Below are 11569 nucleotides of genomic sequence, written 5' to 3'. Positions count from 1 at the left end.
AGCATTATGGCCCGTGCACTATCAACTAAGCGGCCGGCTCAAATTTGGCCATGCGGCGACGCAGCGACTCGCTGAGCGCCGACGGCTGGTAGGCCGGCTTGCTGGGCGAAACGTTCTCGGTCGCGGTCGGTTCAGGAGCAGGGTCAGGGGTCTTGGTGTCGATCGTGCCGCTCTCGGAGGCCTTCAGGTAACGCTGCGCACGCGCACGAAGGGCACTCGATGCGTGCGTGCTCGTCTTGGGGGTGTCAGGGGGAACAACAGATTGGGGGACGTTGTCGACGTCGGCCATGGGCGTGCGTGCAATGCGTGCGTGGCTGGGGGAGGTGCGCGCGCCAACCAGCAGCGGAGGGGCCGACGGGGGCTCGGCGAGGGAGGCCTTGGCAGCCGCTTCGGCCGCCTCGGCCGCCTTGGCCTCGGCCTCTTTCCGGGCCTCTTCGGCCTCCCTCTGGGCCTTGGCATGGGCTTCGGCTTCCCTGGCCTCGGCCGCTTGGGCTTCTGCCTCCTTGGCCTCGGCTTCCCTGGCCTCGGCTTCCTTGGCCTCGGCTTCTTTGGTTGCGGCCTCCTTGGCCTCTGCATCCTCCGTCTCCATCCGGGGCGTCGGAGGGGGAGGGGTATGCGCCCGCTCGTTCGCGCGCATCAGCGCAGACAACAGGCCGCTCTCTGCAGCACGGTCCGTGTACACAGGCTTCTTGGCGACCGGCTCGTACAAGGGCGTAGGCGCAACAGGTGTAGAGGGCGTCGCAGGTGCATCGGACTCGGTGCTGGGCACGGTCTCTGCCGACTCTGCCTTGGGCGTCGGCCCGTTGTCGGACTTGGCCTCGGTCTCGCTCGGCGCGGCCTCCTTGGTGTCCGTCGGCACCGCTGCCGCCTTGTCTTGGCTCTCGTTGGCCTTGGCGTTGCTCGCTTCGACCGGCTTCGCCTCCGGCGCCTCGGACGGCATCGGCGAGAAGGGTGCCGGGGAGTAGGGCCGCGGCCCAAGCCCCGCGAGGGCAGCGAGCGGCGAGTGCGGCGCCTTGGGCGTGTCGGGCGCCTCGAGCGTGTCCTTGGCGTCCTTGGACGCAGTGCTCGCGGTCGACACGGTGCTGCCGTCCGAGACGATGCGCACCGAGTTGGCCTCGGATGCGATGCGCTTCTCGGGGCCGCTCATCGACGTCGGGCGCTTGCGCTTGTGCACCGTCGCGGTCTCGTGCGTGAGGGACTGGAGCTGCAGACGGCATTCGTGCAGCTCCTTGATGCCAGCCATCAGGCCGCGCATTTCGCGGCGGACCTCGCTGGCGATGCGTGCGACCGCCTCCTCGTTCCAGGCCGGCTGGCGTGCGTCGGCCTGGCGCTCGAGGAGTGACCAGTGCTCGAGCGCGACGAGGCGCTTGTCAAGCTCCTTGAGGATCGGGACCGAGTGGCGCTCGTAGAGGTAGAAGCGCACCATCATCTCCTGGAGCGCCTGCTGCACCGGCATGTCCTTTGGCTCGATACCGTCGCCCGCATCGAGCACGAGATCGACGCCGCGCGCCTGCAGCTGCTCGACGACGGAGCGCGACGGGGCCATGCCAGCCGGCACGGCCAGCTCGGTGGCCGGGCGCATGCTCGGCTTGCGCTCGCCTTCGAGCTTCATGCCCGAGGCCGAAGTCGTCATCGTCTGGATATACTTGGCGGCCGCCTCGGCCATCTCGGGCGTCCACGTCATGCGGCCCACGCTACCCTGCATGCTCGCAGGTGTCGTGTACACCTCGGCCGCGACCTGGAACGGCGCATTACTCGCCGGTGCGACCGGCGCACTCAGCGGGCGCTCGATGCGCGACGGCGGCGACGTCGGGCGGGGGGGCGGGCGCGGCGACAGCATCACCGGCCGCTTCGGCGGGGAACCGAGGCCGGGCAGGTTCTGCTGGAAGTGCGCCGACGGCGTGGGAATGCCGGCCGACGGGCGCTCGTCGGCGCGCGTAAAGTCCTGCTGCATCGACGCGACCTGCGGCGCCTTGGGCGTCTCGGAAACCGACTCGGGGCGCGTCCGCATCGAGGCACGGTCGTCGTCGTCGTCAAACACGGTGACAAAGCCACCGAAGCCGTCGGGGCGCATGCGGCGGCCGTCCTCGTCGAAGACCGTTTCGACGGTCGACGCGGGCGTCGCAGGCTCGGGCACCGGCACAACCTTTGGCGCGGGCACGGGCGGCGGTGGCATGTTGGTCGGCGGCATCGACATTGGGCGCGCGGCAGGCGCGGGCGGCGGCGGCATCGACGACGGCGGCGCCTTGCGCTTGCCGAGCGTGCGGAAACCGGCCGGCGCCGCCTTGGCCGGGGGCATCGGCGCATCCGGCTCGCTCATCGGGGCGAGGGGCGCGCCCATCGGCGGTCCCATCGGCGTGCCTTGCGACACGGTCTCGACCAGCGGCATGCCCTGCTGGTGGAGCTGTGCCTCTTGTTGCGCGCGCCACTCGGCCTCTTGGTAGGCGTGCCACTCGGCCTCTTGCTGGGCGTACCACGCCGCCTCTTGCTGCGCACGCCACTCGGCCTCCTGGTAGGCGTGCCACTCGGCCTCTTGCTGGGCGTACCACGCGGCCTCTTGCTGTGCGTGCCACTCGGCCTCCTGGTCCGCGGTGTAGTCTGGGCGCGGCGTGTCCTTGGACGGCACAGGGGGCGGCGCCTCGATCGCCTTAAAGTCGGCAGATCCCTGGCGCTTCTCCTGCTCGAGGATGCGGCGTGCCTCGAGCATCGAGCGGCGCTTGCGCTCAAACGCCTCGCGCTCGTCGTCGCTCTGGTGGCTCGAGCCGCGCGACATGGCGGTCGGCCCCCGCTCCACGGCCGCTTCGCCGCTGACGTTGCGCGACGGGGGCATCGACTCGTCTGCGCTGAAGCGGTCCATGCTCGAGGTGCTGTACAGCGACGGGCTCGCGTCGGCGCCCTGGAAAATGATGCCGCCCTGCGAGCCGCCCGAGGCGGAGCGTTGTGAGCTCTCTGAAGCCTCGCGCGAGCCATCCGAAGGCCAGATGCCCCGCAGCCAGCTCTGGCGGCCGGGCTGCACGACGCGGTTCATGAGGTCGGTGAGGCCCGCGCCTTCCGGCGCCTTCTGCATCGCAGAAAGAAGGCGCTCCTGCTTGGTTTCCGAGTCGCCCGAGTTGCCACGCGCCGGCGCGGGCTTCTCCTGCGACGGGGCACGCACAGGCACCGGCTCGGCCATGCGGCGGCGATAGAGGCGTCCCGCGCCCTCTTCGTCCTCGTCCTCGTCTTCATACGACTTCCACGGCTTGCCCGCGTGGGGCACCGTCGGCTCGTAGGGATGCGTGCGCTCGGCGCGCGCCTCGTAGTCGATCACGGTCGCATCGGCTGTCGCATCGGCGACATGCTCGAGGGCGCTCTCTCCCGGGACAAGCGGCTCGTTGGCCGTCACCGAGGCGACCTCGGTCGTGGTCGTGACGACCGTGTCAATGACCGACGCACGTTCCGCCTGGCGGCCAAAGGCAGCGGCCGGGATGCCGGAGCGCGATGCGCGGTGTGCCGTGTGGCCAAACAGCGGGGCTTCCTGGGGGTAGACCGGCGCCGGGGCGGCAAACATCGGCTGTTGCGTGTGGTTCGCCGCGATTTGGTACTCGGCGGCCGGGACGTGCGCGGCGGCGTGCTGCGTGGCGTCGTCCGCGTACTCTTCAAACACGGCCTCGGTCGCGGTGCCTTCGGGCACCTCGCGGCTGGCAGGCGGCTGGCCGTGTGGCATCGCGCCGAGCTGCGTGCTGCTCCCGTCATAGAGCTGCCAGTTGGGCAGCTCGGGCATGTAGTATTCCGGCGCGTTTGTGTCGTACACGACGCTCGAGCGCGACGGACCCGGCGACGTGCTGCGTGCGCGGTTGATTGAGCGGCGAAGCAACTTGCTCACACCGAGCTTTTTGGAAGGGCTCACAGGCTCCTCCCGCATCGACTCGCCGCTCGGACGGGGGCTCGGCGAGCGGCCGCGCACGCGCTGGAACTGGTCCGAGAGTCGTGATTTAATGGTGCGTTTCTCGCCCTGGACCGGAGGGTCCAGGAGCGCATCCAGCTGAGGGGACGGCGGGGCCAGCGCGTTCGACACCATGCTCGTCCTCACCAAGAGGCGTGTTGAACTTCTACGTGTTGTTCACGCGTTTGATCACGTGACACGACCCTGACTCGCGTCATGGTGCCTGGGGAGCACCGCGCGTGGGGGGCGTACGGTGCGTGGCGTGGCTAATGCAGATGTGTTGCTCAAAGTCATTGTGATCGGTACGTAGTATGTTCTAATCCAGGCGAGTCGGGTACCGGAAAAAGCTGCCTCGTGCACCATTTCGTCGAGAACGAGTGTAGGTCGACGTTCTGACGCAGTCCAGAGCCGCGCGACACAGACGATCGGCGTCGCGTTTGCGAGTCGCATCCTTTCGGTGGCCGGGAAGCAAGTCAAGCTTCAGCTGTGGGATACTGCGGGTCAGGAGCGCTTCCGCTCAGTCACACGCAGCTACTACCGGGGCGCGGCGGTCGTCGTGCTCGTCTACGACATCACTCAGTACGTCGCCACGCTCACCAGACGCTCGACCTTTGCGCAGATACAGCGGTGGCTGGACGACGCACGCGCGCTTGCATCGCCGCACGCAATCGTCGTGCTCGTCGGCAACAAGCTCGATCGCGAGGCCGAGGACCGCGAGGTGAGCTTCCTCGAGGCGAGCCAATGGGCGAGCGAGCACCGCATCCTCTTTACCGAGACCTCGTCGCTGAACGGCGAGAATGTGCAGGTGCCGTTTGTGCTCGGCGCGCGCGCGGTGCTCCTCGCCATCGAGTCGGGGCGCCTGAACCCCGAGCGGGCCGACTCGGGGATCGCCTACGGCGAAGGGGCGGAGCGGCAGCACGTTAGCGAGTCGCCCTTTTCATTCGCCGACTCGTCGCTGCACGACCACCGGATACGGCTCGCGCCCTTCCGCCTCGACGGGCCCCGCACGATGAGCCGCTGCTGCTGGCAGGCATAATGTACTATAGCATCTACTGCAGACGGAAGACGAGCGCGACGCCTTCGTCGCCCGCACCGACAATTTTGTACCCCTTGAACTTGGAGGGGTCCGCATATGCGCCGATGCCGCCGGACTCAAGACCCTGCGTGATGCCGTCGTCAACGCCGACGGCAATGTCAAGCACGCCATCCGTAAAGCCGTGTTGCTCGCCGACAAGCTGCATCGTCCGTGCGTCGAGCGTGCGGATCGTATGGTCGATCGAGCTCGTGGTAAAGAGCGGCGTGTGGGGGTGCACAATAAGCTTGGTAATCGCCGCGTCGTGCTGCACCTCGCCACGGCTCTTGCCGGCGGTCATGTCCCAGACAATTGCCTTGCCGTCGGTCGCACCCGAGACCAGGTGCGCGGCGCCTTGCGACGTGGGACCGTTGAACGAGCCCGGAGCCGTGCCAGGCACGAGATCGATAAACTCGACACTCTCGACACTCTCGCCCACATCGTGGCCCTCGAGCGTGCCCACGACGTTGGCCTGGCCGCTCGCGTCGACATTCGCAATGCTCACTACACGCAAGAGACCGGCTGCGCCCCCGGCAACGACCAGGCGCGAGTCGGGCGAGATGCAGAGCGAGGTGATGCCGCCCTCGAGCACAAAGCGCGAGTCGTCCTCGCCGACCTTGGCAACAACTGCAGCGCTGCGCGGATCCCACACAACCAGCGAGCTGTCGTCGCTGCCGCTAATTAGCTTGCGGCCGTCCGGCGTGAAACGGCCGCAGGTCACCGAGCCCGTGTGGCCACTAAAGACGTTCATCACGTTGCCCGACGGCAGCTGCCACATCCACAGCGTCGTGTCGCTCGAGCCGGCGACGAGGACGTGGCCCTTGGGGTGCCACGTCAGCCACACGACCTCCGACGGGCCCTCGAGGTTCGTCAGGAACTCCCATTTGGTCCAGTCGCCGCGGTGGCGCCACACACGCACACGGCCGTCGAGACCGCCCGTGGCGACCAGCTCGCCGTCGTGGCTAAAGGCCACGGCGACGACGCTGTCGGAATGCCCGCCGAGCTGCGCAACGTCCGCGCCGTCGATCGTGTTCCAGATCCAGGCACCGTCGTCTTCTCCGCCGCTCACCGCAAGGGGCGGGTTGGGGTAGAGAGGGTGCAGCGACACGCAAAACACCGACTTGCGGTGCGAGTAAAAGGCGGCGATCGAGTCGTCGCGGAACTCCATCTGGTCGTCGCCCGCGGTGGGGTCGTCGCCCGCAGCGGGCTCGTCGCCGTCGTCCATCGGCGCCTCGGCGCTGTCCGTCACATCGACTTCGACATCGTTATTGGTGAGCACGAGCTCCTCGCCGTACTCGGGCGCCACAGGCTGCTCGTCGGTCATGGCCACACTTTTTTCGTAATGAGTCAGCAAAGTCGCACGGCCACGTCCTTCTCCCTTGACTGCCATGACGACCCCTGCCTCGACGGCGGCCAAGGGCCTGTCGCTTATTGAATCGGCGAAGCGCGCCGCGGGCTACGCGGCGGTCGACGCGCATGTTCGTGCAGAGCACAAGCTGATTGGTATCGGTTCGGGTACGTGCTACGGCTGACGCAGGCTCGACCGTCCCCTACGTCGTGGAGCGGATTATTGCCCAGGGCGCCGAGGTGAACAAAGGGCGCTGGTTTGTTCCGACCGGATTCCAGTCCAAGAACCTGATCGTCGACGGCGGCCTGCAGCTCGGCGACATTGACGCCTTCCCGGCGCTCGACGTGACGATCGACGGCGCGGACGAGTACGTATCGCAGCTCACACAGGGTCGACACCGCGCTGAACCTGATCAAGGGCGGTGGCGCGTGCCACCTTCGCGAAAAGGTCCTCGCCGAGGCCGCGAAGGAGTTTGTAGTCGTCGCCGACTTCCGCAAGCGCTCCACGGTCCTCGGGCAGACCTGGAAGCAGGGTGTGCCGGTCGAGGTCGTGCCGTTTGCCGCGTCGCACGTGTTGCGCAATCTACACGAGCTTGGCAGCGTCGATGCGCACCTGCGCATGGCCAAGGCCAAGGCGGGGCCGGTCGTGACCGACAACAGCAACTTTTGCATCGACGCGCCGTTCCCCCCGGCGCTCATGCGCGACCCGAAGCACCTCCTGGACAAGATCAAGCTGATCACGGGTGTTGTCGAGGTCGGCCTGTTCCCCCACATCTGCCAGGCGGCCTACTTTGGCAACGAGGACGGCTCCATTGCCATCCTCCAGGCCGACGGATCGGTGCAGGAGAATGTCCACGTAGAGGTATAGCTAATTCCCCATATCGGGCCTTTTTTCTGCCATGGACGCTCCACCGAAAAAAAGCGGCCGGACGAAGCTCGTGCGTCCGCGCGGCAAGCGTGGCGGCGCAAAGAACAGGCGCAAGACGCCGGGGCAAACCAAGCACGCCCTGCACATTGCCAAGTACCACACGCTCGAGAAGCAGATCGCGCAGACCAGCGACGAGGCCGAGCGCGAGGCGCTGCGCGAAAAGCAGCGGGCGCTCGGCGGCCTGCAGATGTACCAGGATCAGAGCAACACGGGCGGCGCGTCTGTGCGGGGCGGCGAGTCGGGCAAGTGGTGCGCCAAGGTCCTGCAAGAGCTGATCGAGCCTGATACCAAGATCCGGCTACTGGATGTCGGCGGCATTGCCGGAACGGCGTACGAAAAGTACAAGTGGATTACGGCGACCTACATCGACCTGAACCCCCGCGCAGAGCACGTACACCAGTCCGACTTTTTCGACTGGCCCGTGCCGCCGAGCCGCGATGAGCGCTACGACGTAGTAGGCCTCTCGCTCGTGCTCAACTTTGTCGGCGACCTCAAGCAGCGCGGTACGTATTGCTTGTACTGACCCAGGCGACATGCTCTTGCACGCACACAAGTACCTCAAACCGAGCGGCTACCTCTACCTAGTTCTCCCGCTTGCCTGTGTGTCCAACAGCCGCTACCTCACCCACGAGCACCTGCAGGCGATCGTCGAGTCGGCCGGCTACAAGGTCGTGCGCAACGAGGACAGCGCGCGGCTCACGCGCTGGCTCCTACAGCAGCGCAAGCCCAAGCGCGGCAAGGCCGGAGAGACACTCGATGAGGCGATCCGGCACAAGTACTACGACGGCACCGTCTACAAAAAGCGCGAGCTACTCGCTGGCGCGCAGCGCAATAATTTCTGCATCCAGCTCACGTAGCGGGCCGTGCGCCAAGCACGTGATTAGTCTCAACCCATCCCTCCCGCCACGATGGCCGCCAAGCAAGCTGCAGAGGTAGGTGGCGCACGCTGACTCCTAGAAGTTCATCTCCGAGCACGCAATTGCTATCTTTAGCAAGTCGTACTGCCCGTACTGTGCGCGCGCCAAGGGCGTCATCTCTTCGCTGAAGATTGACCAGTCCAAGGTCGGCGTCCTGGAGCTCGACGAGAACCAGGATGGCTCGAGCATCCAGGGCTACCTGGGTGAGAAGACCGGCCAGCGCACTGTGCCGAACATCTTCATCTCTGGCAAGCACCTCGGTGGCTGCGACGACCTGCTCAAGGCGCAGTCGAGCGGTGAGCTCGAGAAGCTCGTCGCCTCGCTCTAAACGCATCGCATTGTACATAGAATGAAACGCTATGTGCTTGCACTATCCAACAGCGAGTGTTCTGTGTGAGTAGAAGGACGTACGTCTTGTCAGGATGCACTCGCCGCCCCGCTCCAGATCCAGCGCGTAGACATACAGGAGGCCTTCCGAGGTGAGGACCATGACCTGCGGAAGCGTACTGCGTCAGCCTCGATACGTACTTGCTCACGGCCGCAACTGCACGGACGCCGGGCGTGGGCAGCTTGAGGAACGCAAAGTCGCGCTGGGGCTCCCACATCTCGGTCAGCGTAGAAGGGAGATAGCCGCCGACGGACCCCGCGACATTCTTGCTGAGCGATACAGACTGCTCCCGCCACGCGCCCAAAAAGGACGTGTTGCGCTTGCGCTGCACTGCGCTCTCTGGGTCGTCCGGCACGCGCCCCGCGCTCGGGACGAGCTTGAACAGGTGCACCGTCTCGGTGTCCGACGTGACGCACAACAGCGTGCTCGCCGCATTAAAGGTAAGGGAATAGACCCGCGCGGCATACGAGCCGCGGCGGAACTGGTACAGAGGCTTGCCGTCCGGCACGGAAAAGACGCGGATCACGGTGCCCTTTTCGCTCGCGGTCGCCAGCAGGGTCCCTGCGGCGTTCAGCGCGAGGCACGCGATCCGCCCACGGTGCGCGGGAATAACATTGGCCATGCTCAGCGAAAGCAGGTCGTAGAGCACGACGCTCCCGGTCGCTCCGCCTTCCGCGCCACTTGGCGACGTGACGTGCGCGGTGTACGCCACATAGCACCGCTCCGACGAGGGCGAGAGGCTACACAGCCCGTCCGGATTCGGGCCCGTGTCGATCGTATGCAAGAGCTTCATGTTACTGATATCGTACACGAACAGCGCCGCGTCGAGCACCACGACCAGGCGCCGCCGGTTCAGGCGCACGTTCAAGATGGTCGACGGGAACGACAGCTCGCAGATCGTCGACTCGCGCTTGGTATTCACGATCTGCAGGTGACGCGGGCTCGTGCTGTTCTTGGCATCGGACAGCGCCACGGTCGTCACGAGGCTCGTGCAAAAGAGCATCTCTACCAGGCCGGTCGGGCCATCGTCTGGGTCAGTCGGGCGCCGTACCTTTGGAGTACACCTTGCCAAAGGGCTCGCAGTTCGTAATCGAGTACCCCGACCGCGTGCCTACGGCGATGCAGCTAAAGTCCTGGTTAAAGTTGGCCGAAAGCAGCGCACGGTGCGCCGGCGCAGGCCGCACCATGGTCCAGAGCAAGGGGCACCTCCACATTTCCGCTACGGGAGCCAGAGCGGCACGACGAGCGTGCCCGGCACGGCGTCGGGCTGGACGAGCCAGCGGTCTACCTTGGGTTCCTGGCCGATGCCCGCGATAAGCAGCGGGGGGATGCACTCCTTGTGGCCGAGCACGCGCCCCGTCGCGGGGTCGTGCTGGACAGCGGCGAAGCGCGTTGCGTGCGACTGGATGCCGGGTTCGTCGCCCGGCGCCTTGAGCGGTGCCTCGAGGCCGCCGCGGCGGCGCCAGCGGCCAGGGTGCACGGGGTAGTCCTCTGCGCGCTCGATCGCAGGCGTAAAGAGTTGCAGGCTGTTGACCACGCCTTTGGCGGGAATGGTAAAGAGCGGCGCAAAGCTGCGCATGTCCGCGTCGAGTGCCCACAGGCGGATTTCGCCGTCCCACGAGCCGGACGCAAAGATGTCTGCGTACGGGAGGCAGGCGACGCTCGTGATATAGCGCGGAAGCTGCTGCGTGCCCTCGGTCTCGCTCACGCGCACGTCGAATCCGTGCGCGGCCGCAATGGTGAAGAGCGGCTTCTTTTTCGCCATGGACCACAGAGAGAGGGTGCCTGCGTCGCTTCCACTTACAAAGTGGTGGTCGTCAATCATCGCGACGCAGTCCATGCTCCCCTCCTGCACCTCGTTTTTCTCAGAGTGGGTATCGACGAGGTCGCCGCCTTCGAGCAGCGCATGGACCTTGCTGCGTGTGCCGCCACGGAACACCAGCTGGCTCTCTTCCCTGATCTTCCACAGGCGGCACGTCCGCTCGCGGCCGCCGGCCGTCACGGCCCGCTCGGCACGCAGGCACGCCAGGTCCTGGATCGCCTCTTGGTGCCCAAAGAGCGTCTCGATATAGCTGAGCTGCGACACGTCAAACAGCTTCACCGTGCGGTCAAACGACGCGCTGAACAGGTCCAGCGACTCGCCACGGAAGGCCAGGCCGCGGATCGCGTCCTTGTGGCCGGTCAACGCACGCAGCCAGCGCAGCGTCGTGTCCATACGCCACACGCCGATGCGGCGGTCGCGGCCGCCCGACACGAGGTAGTGCCCGTCGTGGCTCACGGCCAGCGTGTAAATGTCGGACGTGTGCCCTTGGTGGTTCCGGAGCGGCACGGCGCCTTGGAAGGCCGTATTCCGACGTGCCTCGCGTTCGCGGCGGCGGGCCGCGCCGCTCGTGTGCGAGCGTGCCTGGGGCGCCTCGACTTCTTTTTGGCGGGGCAGGATGCACACCTGCGTGCCGTCGAGCAGGCGCCACTGCACGATCCGCCCGTCCTTGTCGGCGGAGTAAAAGTGCGCGGCGCCTGCGTTAGACTGCGCGCACGTCACTGCGAGGCGGTGGCCACGCACCGCAAGGATATCCTCGGCCTCTGGCGCACGCAGGCGCTGTGCGACAAAGATATGCAAGTGCCCGCTGCTTTCCTGGACGTCTTTTTGGAGACGTGCGGCGATGTTTTCACGGTCAGCGACGGCGGCATCCGCGCCTTCGATTTCCGTCTCTTCCTTGTCGTGCAGCCCCTCGAGGTACAGCCGCGCAAGGCGCACCTTGGCCTCGGCAGGCGTCTCGGCCGCCTCTTCGTCGCTGGCGTCTTCGTCAAAGCGGTGCGTAAAGTCCATATCCTCCACCGCCTCGAGTCCGCCCTCATCGTCCGACTCGTCGCGCGCCTTCCGCGCCGCGCCTTTCGCCGCACGCGGCGCGCCGCCGGCGCTGCGCTTCCTTTTCTTCTGGAAAAAGGGATCCGACATCAACCAACCTCAATCGGGAGCCGTCGCGGCAAAAAA

General features: G+C 66.4%; 8 protein-coding genes across 8 annotated transcripts; 4 read left to right on the top strand and 4 right to left on the bottom strand.

Annotated features, from left to right (window-relative positions):
- Window positions 1-25: 25 nt before the first annotated feature.
- MJAP1_004130 (uncharacterized protein) lies at window positions 26-4057 on the bottom strand (the record flags this gene model as incomplete). The annotated part of the gene is made up of 1 exon (XM_060268049.1): window positions 26-4057. The coding sequence occupies one exon, from the start codon at window positions 4055-4057 to the stop codon at window positions 26-28; it is 4032 nt and encodes a 1343-aa protein (XP_060124032.1).
- Window positions 4058-4138: 81 nt separating this feature from the next.
- MJAP1_004129 (uncharacterized protein) lies at window positions 4139-4958 on the top strand (the record flags this gene model as incomplete). Its single annotated transcript, XM_060268048.1, has 4 exons — window positions 4139-4175; window positions 4198-4224; window positions 4248-4301; window positions 4324-4958. The coding sequence occupies 4 exons, from the start codon at window positions 4139-4141 to the stop codon at window positions 4956-4958; spliced, it is 753 nt and encodes a 250-aa protein (XP_060124031.1).
- Window positions 4959-4971: 13 nt separating this feature from the next.
- Window positions 4972-6318, bottom strand: SQT1 (60S ribosomal subunit assembly or modification protein; the record flags this gene model as incomplete). Its single annotated transcript, XM_060268047.1, has 1 exon — window positions 4972-6318. The coding sequence occupies one exon, from the start codon at window positions 6316-6318 to the stop codon at window positions 4972-4974; it is 1347 nt and encodes a 448-aa protein (XP_060124030.1).
- A 64-nt stretch (window positions 6319-6382) lies between these two features.
- RKI1 (ribose-5-phosphate isomerase) lies at window positions 6383-7209 on the top strand (the record flags this gene model as incomplete). Its single annotated transcript, XM_060268046.1, has 3 exons — window positions 6383-6509; window positions 6532-6709; window positions 6732-7209. 3 exons carry the CDS (start codon window positions 6383-6385, stop codon window positions 7207-7209), a joined length of 783 nt encoding a protein of 260 aa, XP_060124029.1.
- A 31-nt stretch (window positions 7210-7240) lies between these two features.
- Window positions 7241-8126, top strand: BMT2 (25S rRNA (adenine(2142)-N(1))-methyltransferase; the record flags this gene model as incomplete). Its single annotated transcript, XM_060268045.1, has 2 exons — window positions 7241-7772; window positions 7798-8126. The coding sequence occupies 2 exons, from the start codon at window positions 7241-7243 to the stop codon at window positions 8124-8126; spliced, it is 861 nt and encodes a 286-aa protein (XP_060124028.1).
- A 51-nt stretch (window positions 8127-8177) lies between these two features.
- On the top strand, window positions 8178-8514 carry MJAP1_004125 (uncharacterized protein; the record flags this gene model as incomplete). The annotated part of the gene is made up of 2 exons (XM_060268044.1): window positions 8178-8201; window positions 8227-8514. The coding sequence occupies 2 exons, from the start codon at window positions 8178-8180 to the stop codon at window positions 8512-8514; spliced, it is 312 nt and encodes a 103-aa protein (XP_060124027.1).
- Window positions 8515-8543: 29 nt separating this feature from the next.
- Window positions 8544-9761, bottom strand: ATG18 (autophagy protein; the record flags this gene model as incomplete). Its single annotated transcript, XM_060268043.1, has 4 exons — window positions 8544-8575; window positions 8598-8692; window positions 8715-9603; window positions 9626-9761. 4 exons carry the CDS (start codon window positions 9759-9761, stop codon window positions 8544-8546), a joined length of 1152 nt encoding a protein of 383 aa, XP_060124026.1.
- Window positions 9762-9793: 32 nt separating this feature from the next.
- On the bottom strand, window positions 9794-11533 carry RRP9 (pre-rRNA processing protein; the record flags this gene model as incomplete). The annotated part of the gene is made up of 1 exon (XM_060268042.1): window positions 9794-11533. The coding sequence occupies one exon, from the start codon at window positions 11531-11533 to the stop codon at window positions 9794-9796; it is 1740 nt and encodes a 579-aa protein (XP_060124025.1).
- Between the last annotated feature and the right edge of the window lie 36 nt (window positions 11534-11569).

Source organism: Malassezia japonica, chromosome 9, assembly GCF_029542785.1.
Source record: "Malassezia japonica chromosome 9, complete sequence".
Taxonomy (NCBI): Eukaryota; Fungi; Basidiomycota; class Malasseziomycetes; order Malasseziales; family Malasseziaceae; genus Malassezia; species Malassezia japonica.
Note: the sequence above shows the minus strand (reverse complement) of the source record. Positions and strands in the feature narration are given on the sequence as shown.